The following is a 13,314-nucleotide window of genomic DNA, read 5'->3' on the forward strand; positions in this document are numbered from 1 at the left end:
CAAGCATGAACTCACGGCTCAATAAGAGCAATACAATTATGTAAGCGTTACTATTTTACCTTTAAAAATATTGTATTTACAAGTGTAGATGTGTAGGTGTACATGTCGTTACACAAAGTCGGGTTGCTCAGTCTGTTGACTGGAACAGCTTTGTCACCCAGGAGTCTGAATGGCTAGTAGCACTGCTGCCCTACAGCACCACAGCCCTGGGTTCAGTTTCTTGATCTTATGAATGAGTAAAGTTTCCACGTTCTTTGCGATGTGTGGATTGCGTTCTGTTCATGCTCAACGCAGGCAGTGCCTGCGTGACGTAGTACAGGCTTATTTTTAAATCCATTTTTTTTTAGCTTCTTGCTCTTACTTTAAGACAAGCATTCGAGTCCAAATAGATAAAATGCAAAAGAATTTGAATCCCAGTTTTCATCTTGGACCCACCAATGTCTCTGAACAAGATCTATTTCCAAATACATTGATCTACTCACTTTATACAAGGTTTTCTAGGCTATCCTCTCTCGCTCTCTCACACACACACACACACACACACATACAGACTCCGTATGTACATTATAAAGGCATCACAGATAAGCAGCTACGGATTTTGTTGATTGGAAACATGCATAGCTATTGCACATGATTACCACATGGCAAGTTGCCTTACTAATTGTAGCAAATTGTAGTTGTAGATCTCTGCAATCAAAGTAAACACACTCTCATTTGTAAATAGTGACTGGAAAGAGTGAACATTGAAAACAATTGCTGGAAGATGTAGATGTACTACTTTCTAAGAGGCCTTTTTACAGTCTGGTCTTGTCCATAAAAATGTAACAGAGCTATATTTTCTCTGTCATGCAATGCAGTACATATGGTACATAGCAAGGCTACCAGTGGCTATGTAATGTATTTACAATGATTATCTTGTGACACCTGCTGAAACAAACACAAAAAATACAAAAATGTATCATCTGTACAGAAACGACAGTATGTTAAGTCTGTACCTGTCAAGTACCTAAACGTAATTCTCAAAAGATAAACAATGTGTTTGAAACAAAAGTGAAATCAGAATGCAAAACAATATTGTCAAAGCAGTTTAAAGTTAAATACAACAAAATTTGTTTCAGTGACGTCCCAGTAATGACTGATGTTTTACCATGTCCCATTATTTTAGCTGAAGTGCAGAGCTCTTTCTGTTCAGGCTTTTTCTTCTCTGACTGAAACTCCTACTCTTTAACCCTTCTGTGGTCTTAAAAAATGGGATCATTTAAACCCCACACCTTCTTTTACTCTGTGCGCAGCCCAGCTGAGAAGCACTGACCTGATGCGCACTTTTACAAGGTTTTTTGTGTGGTTTCAATAATTGACAGTCCAATGGGACAACCCCCCTAATTCTCCACTGTCTGACCGTGACATTTGCTGCGCTCCTCCTGGGCGGCGCATTAAGACTGTGGGAGGCTTATAAGTACTTTGGGGCTTTGCGAACATATCCAACTTCTTCATTTTAGAGCATTTTTCTTGCCAGTCAGTCTAAAATATTCAAAATATTTCTTTTCAGATGATTCTGAGCTTCCACTGTCTGTAGAGTCTTTTAGCAAACGGAGCAGGTCTTGGAGCCTCCACCACTCGGGTTGTTTGCAGCAGCTACATGAAGAATAAATAGAAAAAAATAAATTACTTTTTGCTTGTGTAGCTATTTACACATTATAGTCAGAGCTTCTTCCTATTTAAAATTTTCAATTATGTAAAGTTGGTCTTACAAGTGCTCTTCCTTCAACTTTTCCTATGTAGAGAAGTTAAAAGCTACAGCTAATCTTGACCACTTATACAAAATTAAGGGCTGATGTTCTTTCAACACCATGGAACCATTGTCAGGAGAGTTTTCACTTTTTATAACATTCATGCCTTATAGCATGCATTACTGGTATAATCCATAGTGGCTTACAGACATTATATACTACATTGTTTTATGACTTAGTCAAACGGGATAGAGCAAAAATATCAGATGGCAATGAACTTTTGCCACAGAGCAGTGAGTTTAAGGGATCACTTTACCTTTTGCTGCCTGAGCAGCCTCTTTTGCAGCCTTCTCTTCCTCTATGGCTTTGAGTTTAGCTTCATATTCCTCTTTTTTTGCATTCCATTCTTTCCTGTTGTTAAGGATGCCATCTAACATAGGCTGGATTTGGGGGTGGAAGCGAGAAAATTCCTGAGAAGACAAAATCAAGAATAAATGGCTGAAGGGGAACAAAATGAGAATTACATCAGATGGTGGGTTTTGATCAAACCCATTGTTTTGCTGTGAAATCAACACAAACATAGCTCACATTGCTTTTTTATGGATTAAGAACCTATTGTAGGCAATACCTTGTAGACGAATGTGCAGACGAAGTCAATGAAGCCACATTGTAGCTTTGGAAGCTCTGCTGCTTTGTTCCTGTCCATCATGGGCTGGTGGAAAAGACAGAATCAAATCATTGTTAGAGAAAACTCAGTGATGGAAGCAATTTCTTTTAAATGGTAATTTATAATTTCATGGTTCCCATAGTTTTAAATATGATGTGATGCAAAGGTCTATTTCTCTGAGATGGTCTTCAAAATAGGACATTTGAGAAAAACATTTGAGTGTTAGACTTTATAACTCGGAGAACAGCTACAACAAAATAGTTTTTGTCCATATAAACTTGCATTAACAGTCAGAGCAATCATTTAAAAGCTTTAAATTACTGAGACTGTGACAAAGCCAATCAAGAACCCGATTTTTTCTTGCCAGTGAGGAGGATGCAAAGGAAGTGAGAGATCCAAAGCTTCCTGCTGAGCTAATCTTTTTTTCCGTGCGAGATTATGCTACAGTATAACAAATGCACATTTCGTTCCGATCTTTCTAAAACATTTTTGCAGGGTGCCGATAATTATGCAGGATTCTTCTATTTGGTGCTGAATTTATCCTCGCTGCAGTGTACTACTTTTTTTGTTATAACACCCATTTATGCAACATAATTATGGTATAATTGCAACTTGCAAACTCACAATAGGTTGCTGTTCCAGCACTGTCCTCTCCAAATCACCCTGCTCCCAAAACTCTGCCGCCACAGACAAGGCAACCTGAAAATTACACACTCAGTTCATCATCTGCCAACAACCAGCATCCCCTCTTTGTTTAAACCTTTTATTCTCATTACTCTTACCTTGCTCTGCACTTCCCAGGGCTTTGTGATGGCCGACAAGTCACATGCTGTCATCATCATTGCCCTGGAATAAACATTATCCAGGTTATAAACCCACTGGACAGTAGACGCCTGAGTTGTTTTCATTTCACTCACATGACGATCTCTTTTCTGGTTGTTTCTAGAGACATGAAATCCACCCATTTCTTTTCATCTTCATATGTTTTTGAAAGGTCCACAATCTTTTGGAACATTGTTCGCTTCCTGTGACAATAGAAGATGAATCACTTTGACTCATTTTTAACCAAGAGAAAAATGTATTGACAAGACCGGACTGAAAAGTTAGAGACGCTACTCACTTGAAATACAGAGCCAGGTCGGTGGCGATGATGGCAATGTCGGTAAGATGAATCACGTGATCTACCTGCCGCCTGTTCAGGTTCTGGTAGATGTTCAGTGACTGCAAATGAAAAACAAAGAGCGAGGTCGGTATATTCAGAGACTGTACGACACGTAGCCCACATGTTAGGTTAAATGACATTTCTTTACCTCGTCGGAGAGGAGAAACTTTCCAAACTCTAGATGGTGTCGTTCCAGGATGGAGGAGCCGTGTAACTTGGCCAGAGGATTACCCGATCTGTTGGATTAAACAAAAAAAAAAATCCTTAAATATCTGACAACTTAACCGTCGTCTGACTCAACTGAAAAGCCAAGTCTTAAGAAGTCTAACTCAAAAGTATTTTTAAATTGCCTTTCATTCAGGCTCGCCACCGCAATAGTAACTTAAATTGGTGAGTTGTTGCAAAACTTTAACCATAATTAATAAACTGGTTCAGTGAGGAATTATGATCCAGTTTGCTTACAAGCACAAGAAATTTACAGTAGTTTGCTGGATTTCCTGTAGTTCACAGTAGGTTACAACTTCTTAATACAAAGTATTCGATTTAAAGGTGAAAAGAGATATCCTGTGAGAGTGTAGTCACTTACTTGACCTGGTACAAGTTGTTTGTTCCTCTGTGATCAATGTCATGCAGAAATCCTGCCGTTATCATGGCCATGACTTCTAGGTCTGTGTAATATCGCTTCAGATGCCCTGTCTGAGGCCAAAAAGAAATAGATATGCAGTGTAAAATAGAAATATTTATGTTTTGAAGAATAAACTACAACTAAACTAGTTAAAATGAAAATTAAACTGGTTCATTTTCTTTTAGTGTTTTATAAATGGGCATTGCAATATACTTAAAAACAACAATCAAACGGATACCGTTAACAATGTGAACATGGTCTGTCCCACATTGAAGCCGTGACGCCAGTTGTGGTAGGTGATTTTTCTGTAGCCTTTACTGACAGAGTACATGAAGCGAACCAGCACCTGAGAGGAAATTAAAGAGTTAATATCTCAAACTTTTTGCGGACACGCTCAAGAATAAACGTTGTTTACATGTGCAACTGTATTACTTCTTGAGGAATCTGGAACTTCTTCACTACACCGACTTCGTAGTACATCTGGATCCCGCATTTCACCAGCTCCAGTTCTGTGCAGTTAAAATCTGAGAAGCGAAACTCGTAGATCTCAAATTTCTTGATAAGAGGTGGCAGGTCTTTTTTCTAAAAGGATGGCACCAGAAAACGAAAGCTGAGTGAGAATAAAAACCATGTTTGCATGAAATATTTTATATGCCTATAGTCTCACACTCTGATTTTATTTTATTTTTTTCCTAAATAAAAGAAACCTTTATAGTTGGAAACCCAAAACAGACGAGTTCAGGCATTACCAGAATGTCAAGAAGATCCTCTTCTTCACAGTCCCAGGGCTCACAGTCATAGACCTCTCTTGTGTTCTAGAAAAGTTGGCATTGTATACTTAAATCAATCAAAAATCGAGGAAAAAAAAAAAAGAAAAATCCAAACATTTAAAAGGCAATCAAAATTACTGACACTTTTCTATCAGGGCACTAGATATTTTATGGTGCTTTTTGAAGAATGGAGCATTAATGCATCAATTTAGTCTAGTTTAACGTGTGTCTAAATTATACAACCCTGATTCATTACTTCAATTATTAACCCTGAACCTTTAAAACTTTGTGGGCTGTTTGTAGTCTGTCTTTTGACTCCCTTTTGCCAACGACGACTGGACAATAAACTGCAGATGACAACAATTTCAGCTTTATGTCACTTACTTTATTTCAAGTCACTCCAAATTAGTTTTAATCTATTTTGCAGCCAATCCCTTCTCACCAGTTACTCTGAAATTAAGTAGATTTCTATTTATGTAATCTTAACGGATTCTTGAAGTAAAAATGCGCCTTATTTGAAAATAAGAATGTTGTATTTTTTTTTTAAGTAAAAGTACCACTGACCAGGATATTCTGAATTTCATCATTTCGACATTTGACGTGGTAGAGCACCATATCTTGAGCGATGTCCTTTCGGTTCTCGAGCTTGTTCATTTTGTCGTACGTGTCCGTGTTCAGAGCTGACCATCCCAGGAACTGAGTCAAAGCCTGGGAATCAGAAGAATTTACATAAAATACTTTCAAAGAATATTAGGGGGAAAAAATAATGGATCTTTGTAATTAGATGAAATTGTACAAACTCATTTAGTCAGCCACAAGGACAGATTAGATATACCTCCATGAGATTTTCATCATGATCATCAAATGGCTTCCCATCTTTCCTGTTGTAAAACGTTGCCACGCCGACTATTTCTTCTTTCTTGTTGACAATTGGAAGCGAGAGAACATTTTTTATGGTCCAGCCACTGTCATCCAGCGGCTCTGTCTGCGATGACAAGAAAACACAATCAAGTCTGTAATTGTATAACTTGATTTCATATTTATGTCAGTCAGCAATTTCCAAACATTTCCAAAACACTTGTCAATGAGTAGAAATTACGTGCATTAGTAAACAAAGTACTTAGGGACCAAAATGTAGATAGATGCCTTAGTTTAAGACAGATACAATCACATTTGTTTATAACAAAACAAAAAAAAAGAAAACAACATGATCGGTGATATAATACTTAAAATAAATATTAATTTGGGACAGATCACGTCCAACAAAGTACTAATGATCATGCCATATATGTCTATTCTTTAAAGATAGGAACAATAGTTTAAAATAAATATTTTTAAAATTTTTTTTAGTTAATATATCTTATTTTCTTATTCATTCAAATGCAGTTCTTTTTTAAATAACTAAAAAAAATACAGTTTTTAAGGACGATTGTGTATGGTTTCTAATTTCTTAGCATAGAACAAAGTTAAATGTTGTTAATTTATCATTATAAATTCAACCAGGTGTAGTTCCTGCAGCTTTCTTTTTGTAATCTATAAACCAGGTGAGTTGGTTTTTCCTGCATGACCAAATACTTTCCCCACCATAAATAATGTATGAGATTATCATGGTAATAGCGTGACGGCATGTTTTTTTTGTTTTTTTTTCTAATTCATCGATTTCCTTTCCAATGTACTTGGAAGCTGTTACAAATCTTTACCAGAGAAATATAATGTACATTATCATCATAAGGAAATGAAGGGTTTTTTTATATTACATCTAAATTTGAGTAAATCAGTCTTTTAATAAATGTGTTTTTTCTCTAATACTAAAACTCTTCTACTACTACAGCAAACCAGCTAGAGCTTTTTAAGTCACCAACAGCATCAACTGATCCAACAGCATGTTAACCTTTGATTCAAGCTGCATTTACTGCCATTGAGGTTGACCGTCCACCCAGCCATTATCATCCAATAAACTGTAAATCATGAAGGTTTTACAAAAACAAGTGTTTGGTGAAGCACCTGGAGGCACGTAAAGTTTCTCACCTGGAACTGAAACGTCTCATCAGCGGCCGCATTCATGATGTTGCAGATCTGAAGGGCGGAAAGGAGCAGACTAATTAATTTGGCTTCAGATAATTCAGCAGCTCGCTGCCGTTGTTGGAAAGAAAACTCACAAAGCCGCTCTCAGCAACATAAGTGGGAAGGCCGCTGCTCAAGGCCCAGTGGTCTGCAGGTGGATTTCTTTGTGACAAATTGAAGAAAAGACAAGTCAGAAGATGATCAGTCTGTTACTGAACTGTGATTATTAGTTTCTTCAAACTCATTTGAAAAGTGTTAAAGTAAAAGCATCACTGACCAGGACCGCTATTGACCAAACATTAAAAAAAAAACTCACGGTATTACTTTGATGTCTTCTTTTCCATGGAGTATGTAATCAATCACCTTGTAGAAAATTACTTCCTAAGGGGTAAATTAAATAGATTAGCAATAGAGACCAAAGCCAAACTAAAGTAGAGACTTTTTAATGAATACACGTGTGATGAGAAAGTTGAATAAAACAATGCACCCTGCCATCTGGAGTTACAGGTCCACTGTAAGGTGGCTGCTCTCCCATCAACACAGGCCAAATGTCAAAGAACTCCTAAAAGAAGAAGGGAGCAAGTCAGTAACTTCATGGTAAATCACACAAAATAATTCGGCCATAAAATAAAGATAGACACCAAACCTTTTCCTTTGTCATGTCTAGTAACCCCACAGAGTATCGGTCACAGTTGAGGTAGGCCCGGACTGTGTACAAGGCTTTGTGAAACTGTCGCTCGATGTCTGTCAGCTCTTCAAACACCTTGTTGGCAGACCACAGCAGCAGCTACAAGGACACACACAAGATTTAAAGGCGGCATGCATACAGACATAGAAATTACAAACTTTTGTTTTAACGTTTGCCCGCACCTGTCCTTTGCGTGTCTCACAGTTGTGGAGGTAACTTAGGTGAAAGATCTTAAGGTTCAGAGAGGCAATTTTCAGGTACTTCAGGAAGAGCTGCAGACACGAACAGGAACATGATTTATATGTCACATTTCTTCAAAATGACTCCACATTTTGTCGCGATACAACCACGAGAGGTGATGTAACATAAGACTCTTTTATATGATGAAACAGAAAGTTTACAGAAAGAATACATTTTAAAACTCGCTCTCCCTCTTAACCATTACTTATTATTTTTCTTGGCTTACCACATAAAATAAAATACATTGAAGTTTGTAACTGTGATAGAACATTTGAATGTCTTTTGGTTGTTTTCTAGTATTGGTCATTCTTCTCTTACTCATTCAAATGCCCATCTTACAAAGATATGAAATAGGGAAGTGCTCAAAATTAAATAAATCGATGAAAAATACAATAAAATAAGCATCTACATGAATAATTAACAGATACATGTATAAAGCAACAATAGAATTATAAAATATATTAACTTCTAAGCTCAGTATACTTTTCAGTCTCTTAAAAATATGTTCATTATAATGAAACTTTATAACAAAAATCATTTTTGGATGTGACTGATAAAAATCTTGCAATTAACCTTGAAATAACATAGTAAACTGTTTAGCTTTAATAGTTTCAACCGTGCATCATGAACCTGCACTAGATTACTTTACTTCACTAATTCTCTTAAGAATTAGATTTTATCCAAACTGTTCTGCTGCTCAGTCATCAGCTGTGCTGGGCGCATCGCCACCAGTAGCTTGTGGACTCACATCTTCATCCTGGCTGGTGAAATGTGGTCCTGTGGTTTTGTTCAGGGCCATGATCACGGCCACCAGGTCTTTGCCGTTGAGGATGGGCGCTGCCAGCACGTTCCTGGTCTCGTATTCTGTGAGTTCATCAACGAATGAACTGAAATACTGGCTCTGAAAAGGTACAACATATTCACAAACACGTGTGAAAGTCTTATTTTTCTTTATGCTACATTAAGAGTTTAGGAGGAAAAATTGTATCTTCTTAAAAGTGGTCAATCCGATTTAAGCACTCTGGATCTTCGCACTTTGAATATTTAAAAAACATCTCAAAATACTAAATAGATCTCAGTAAATAGGCCAATGTGATTATTGCTGCCCAACAAACAAGCAGTCAATTAATTTATTTGAATACATAGGTTGAATGGAAATAACTCGAACTAGTTTTGATCTGTTTTACATTCCTGCTGACAGCCAACTAAATGTCAGCAGCGTCTAATCCATGGCTACAGCAGAGGATGATGCGATCTGAGAATAAATGGATTATGTCTGACAATGAGATTTACAACCACACTTTGTTCAGGTCTGCAGCAGGGAGCCTGTACATGCACATGTGAATACAAATTAGGCACATAATTTGTTTCTATTTAATTTCAATGTTACATTTAAAATGATGTTGTACATAATTCACAGGACTTCAAATATCTGTATTCTTTGCGTTTTAGATTATCTTTAAATTTAAGTTTAAGGTTTAAAATTGGGGGTTATATTGGATAGAATAGCCAAATACTGAAGCACAAGACTCTTGATCAGAGCTGCTTTGAGGTTGGATGGAGTTTAGTTTAGTATAATTAACACCACCACTAATGCTAACTAAAGCTCCAGCTTTGTGAAATGATCATTTAAGACAATATGTTTAGGTTAGTTAGCAATCAGTTAAATTGTCAAGAGAGTAGCACAGTTCACATATTATTTGAAGAACTGTGACATTTTTTGACATTATTACCTTCCTTATATATTTACTCTGCAGAAGATGTTATGAGTGAATCTGAAAGAAGGCTTGTTTTGGAAATGCTTGACAACAAATATGAAGTTTTGAGACTGAAAAAGTTTGAGCCGGCTGCGTTCCCTTCTGTCTCAGGCTGTGTGCATCATCAAGAGTAATTCTCTCTGGTTCATCTTTTTGCTCTGACTCACAAACTGATGTCCAGCCTCCCTGCCCCCACTTTACCTCTTTGACATCTTTCACGTTGACATTCTTCTTGGTGAGGGCCACATTGCCAACTATCCCCAAGTCCAGAGGGTAGACGATCTCAGAGTCTGGTGGAACCACACAGTCCTCCAGGACTGAGTTGGTCGAGACGTTGAAGAGCCTCGTCGCCAGCTCTCCGATGCCGTTCCGCTGCCGGTACATGAACAGGCTGCAGCGGTCGGCGTGAATGAGAGCTCCGAGCCGCTTCAGGATCTTGAAGACCACCTTTTCCATGTTGATGTTCTCTTGCATGTCTTTGATCAAATCAAACATTATTCGGCTTTCCTCAACCTTTGGAAATTAGAGAAATATAAGCTTGTTTTTGTTTTTTTTTGTTTTTTAATTCACAAAGATTATTTTGTTTCTATACTGAGAAATCATCAAATATGTAACTTACCCGGCTAAGTTCCTCCAGCTTTCCAAAGTCAATCTCTTTTTCTGGGAGTCCTGATATCTTCGATATGGAAGAAGGGCTCAATGTTTTGCAAAAGTACTTTGCAGCAAACGCAGGGTTGTCGCGAAGAAACTTCTCCACGTCTTCTTTTTGCACACCCATTGTTCCTCCTTCCTCTTCTTCTGTCAGATATTCCTTGTCCTCTTCCCTTTGCTCTCAATGAAGCTCCAGTGCTGCTCCAATGGAGCAACCGCTTCTCCAACAAGAAACCACAAATAAGCGAAACGACTCACACTCCAAATACCATTTTATCGACTCAGGAAAAGAAACAAATCTTACCCAGGTGATGTACAGATTGGGGGAAATCTATACATTCAAATGCAGGCAAAAAACAAAAAAAAAAGTTAATAATCCCCTTGTTTAGTTGGATGAGTGGACTGCAAGAGGGAGAGCCCTGAGGAGAAGGCAGAGGGCTGAATCCCAGCAATCCCTCTGTCATCAGCAGATAGTGCTGAAGGTTAGCAGGGATCTACCTATGCTAAACTCATCAGCTGATCATGTAGTAACAGATATGTGGGCCAAAGGACCCAGCCTTCACTCTGCATCAGTACATTCACACCAGGATGACTCCACTCCTGATAACTGCGGTCTTACTAAGAGTGTAGACATGGACTGTGACATGTTTTTATTCAGGCGAGCAGCAGGATTTGATAAGCTTATCTTCTGAGACACTCTTTTAATTCTTCTAATGAAATCAAAATTGAATATTGTTGAAGCAAGTCTATTAGTTGCAACTGAAAAAAAAAACAGAAATGACATAGAAATCCGTAGAAATGACATTCATTTTAAGCAAACGTCTTTTATATCGATATGTTCAATATGATTCCTCTCTGGACCTGTACAAGCTGCTTAACTCTTTTCAACAAGGCCTCCTTTGTCTGATCCTCTGTTTTCTTTGGACACTGATGGTCTCACCATCCAAACTCTTTTTTTTTCTGCAAACAATCTTTACTGCAGATTGACATGAATAAAAAGGGATGTAAAGCGCCTCCAAAGGAAAACTAATCCGTTCATTCAGAGCTAGGAGGACCCGTCTATTATAAGGCTGCATAAAGACCTTAAGCAAAAGGTCAAATAGATAATCTGCTGCCACTATAATGCATAACGACAGGTGTGTATGCATGCATGTGTGTGAATGTAAGTTTGTTGCCCTGCTAGTTCTCAAACTGACAGTGAATGTGATTTTGGGCTTATAACAGAATACTTTCTTGTGTGACCTATGAATAAAATTAGATGGATATGGTTATACATAACACTCTAATGTATGTTATGTGGAACATCATTTTTATTGTTTCAAGGTATTTTGGAAAACAGGCTGTGAAAAACTTGTAAGGAAAGATGAATGTGTTGAAAAGCATTTCATGCCCTTTGTAAAGTAAGGTGGAGGACATTTAATGCTGTGGGCCCATTTCTCTGCCAAAAAATAATCTCATGAACTGTTACCAGGATATTTCAAGTTCAGTTCCAAGTGCCTCTTATAGTAAACTTGAACGTGAGTCATTATTGCATCTTTTTGCTAGGTAATGATTCAAGAGATTTCTACAAGAGCTTTTATAGATGGTTTATCAGACAGACAGAATCATTCTTCTAACCTGAGTTTTTTTTAAGAACCCATGGAGGGAACTGCAGAGGAGAGAGGATATTCAGCACATCAAAAGCCTAATGTTAAAGAGCAGGTTTGTGATAATTGTGGAAGTGTTGACTTTGTTACAGTAATGTGGGATTTCTTCCCCTGCTGAATAAGTATAGAGAAATTAACATAAATGTAAATGCCACCACAAAATGTAAAGATGTAACAATATCATATCTGGAGCGTAATTCTGCTTGAAACAGAGTAGTTGGCTGTTGGGATGAAGTTGTGAGCAGTAAGAGAAACAAATTAAGCCACATAATTGAACTTGTATAAGGATGGGTCCCCTTGAAATCAGTTCATTAGCTGATACTTGTGTGAAAAACCCAGAACCTTCTCACTGAAAGCACCACTGTGCAGCCTGCAGTGGCACAGTTGGAAAAACCTCTGTAGTAAATGATATCAGGTCTTGAAATTAATAGATGTTAATGCAATGTTCTACAGTTATTGTGCTTTCTTTAACTTTATTTGATATTGTGAAATGTATTTTATTTTTGTGGTAAGTAGGAAGATAGGCATAATTGGATTTTTTTTTCTATAAAAAATAAATAAATAAAATTGTATCCACTGCACTGGTTGCACTGCTGACAAGCCCCAGTAGATGGCAGCAAACACATTTCTAAGTTTCAACTTCGAGCTTCAAATAACTGGGGACATTCGGGGGAAAATGAATGTAATATTTCAACTTGAGAGTTAAAGTGAATCCTCCAAATATTCATGATAAAGTTCTTGCAACATTTCTCTTGCCAGAAGTCTTCTGATAAGGATGATCCCCGGATGATTCTCTATCGACGTTATCCAAGCAAAGTGGGTAGAACCAGGGTAGATCCAGAACCCGGAGCTGAAGGGATGACATACATCATCCTTAGGGATATATTTTACTATTTGGGAGCTTTTTTTCCTGGAGCTTTTTCTCCTGAGCCCCAGTCTTAACCTTACAGAATACAATAAATGGCTTCAGCAACAAGGAAAAACCCTGCTTCTTCTCCACGTGTCCTCAGTCCTTTTGATGATGAAGTACAATTTTCTAGATTACATCCTCAGCGAATCCTTCAGTGAACCTGAAGCCACAATCACATTAGTAGCAAAACAAATATGCCGTATCCTCCGTGAATGACGATCAGCTTGTCACACTTTTGTTTAGAAGATAAAACACAATTTTAAACAGCCTGTTAACCCACATATGCATCACTAGATCCTCAATGCATCACTAGATCCAGACCAGTTTTCCCAGCAGCCCAGCAGCAGGATGCAGCATCCACCATCTTGACCCGAACAGTTTTTGATCTTTTATTCTAAACTTTC

At 37.7% G+C, this 13,314-nt stretch overlaps 1 protein-coding gene across 1 annotated transcript; it reads right to left on the minus strand.

The window, feature by feature from the left end:
• Positions 1-1,547: 1,547 nt before the first annotated feature.
• pde6b (phosphodiesterase 6B, cGMP-specific, rod, beta) lies at positions 1,548-10,969 on the minus strand. Its single transcript, XM_088010995.1, has 23 exons — positions 10,323-10,969; positions 9,905-10,216; positions 8,695-8,847; positions 7,889-7,978; positions 7,665-7,805; positions 7,506-7,580; positions 7,335-7,399; positions 7,114-7,180; positions 6,983-7,030; positions 5,790-5,939; positions 5,519-5,662; positions 4,934-4,999; positions 4,617-4,766; positions 4,423-4,530; positions 4,146-4,255; positions 3,708-3,795; positions 3,518-3,618; positions 3,315-3,422; positions 3,180-3,243; positions 3,022-3,096; positions 2,359-2,442; positions 2,047-2,200; positions 1,548-1,635 (listed from the first exon to the last, which is right to left on the minus strand). The coding sequence occupies exons 1-23, from the start codon at positions 10,479-10,481 to the stop codon at positions 1,583-1,585; spliced, it is 2,565 nt and encodes an 854-aa protein (XP_087867121.1). The 5' UTR covers positions 10,482-10,969; the 3' UTR covers positions 1,548-1,582.
• Positions 10,970-13,314: the final 2,345 nt, after the last annotated feature.

The sequence above is a fragment of the Poecilia mexicana genome, unplaced genomic scaffold (genome assembly GCF_051168715.1).
Source record: "Poecilia mexicana isolate PSO_F unplaced genomic scaffold, ASM5116871v1 scaffold_12, whole genome shotgun sequence".
Classification (NCBI taxonomy): Eukaryota; Metazoa; Chordata; class Actinopteri; order Cyprinodontiformes; family Poeciliidae; genus Poecilia; species Poecilia mexicana.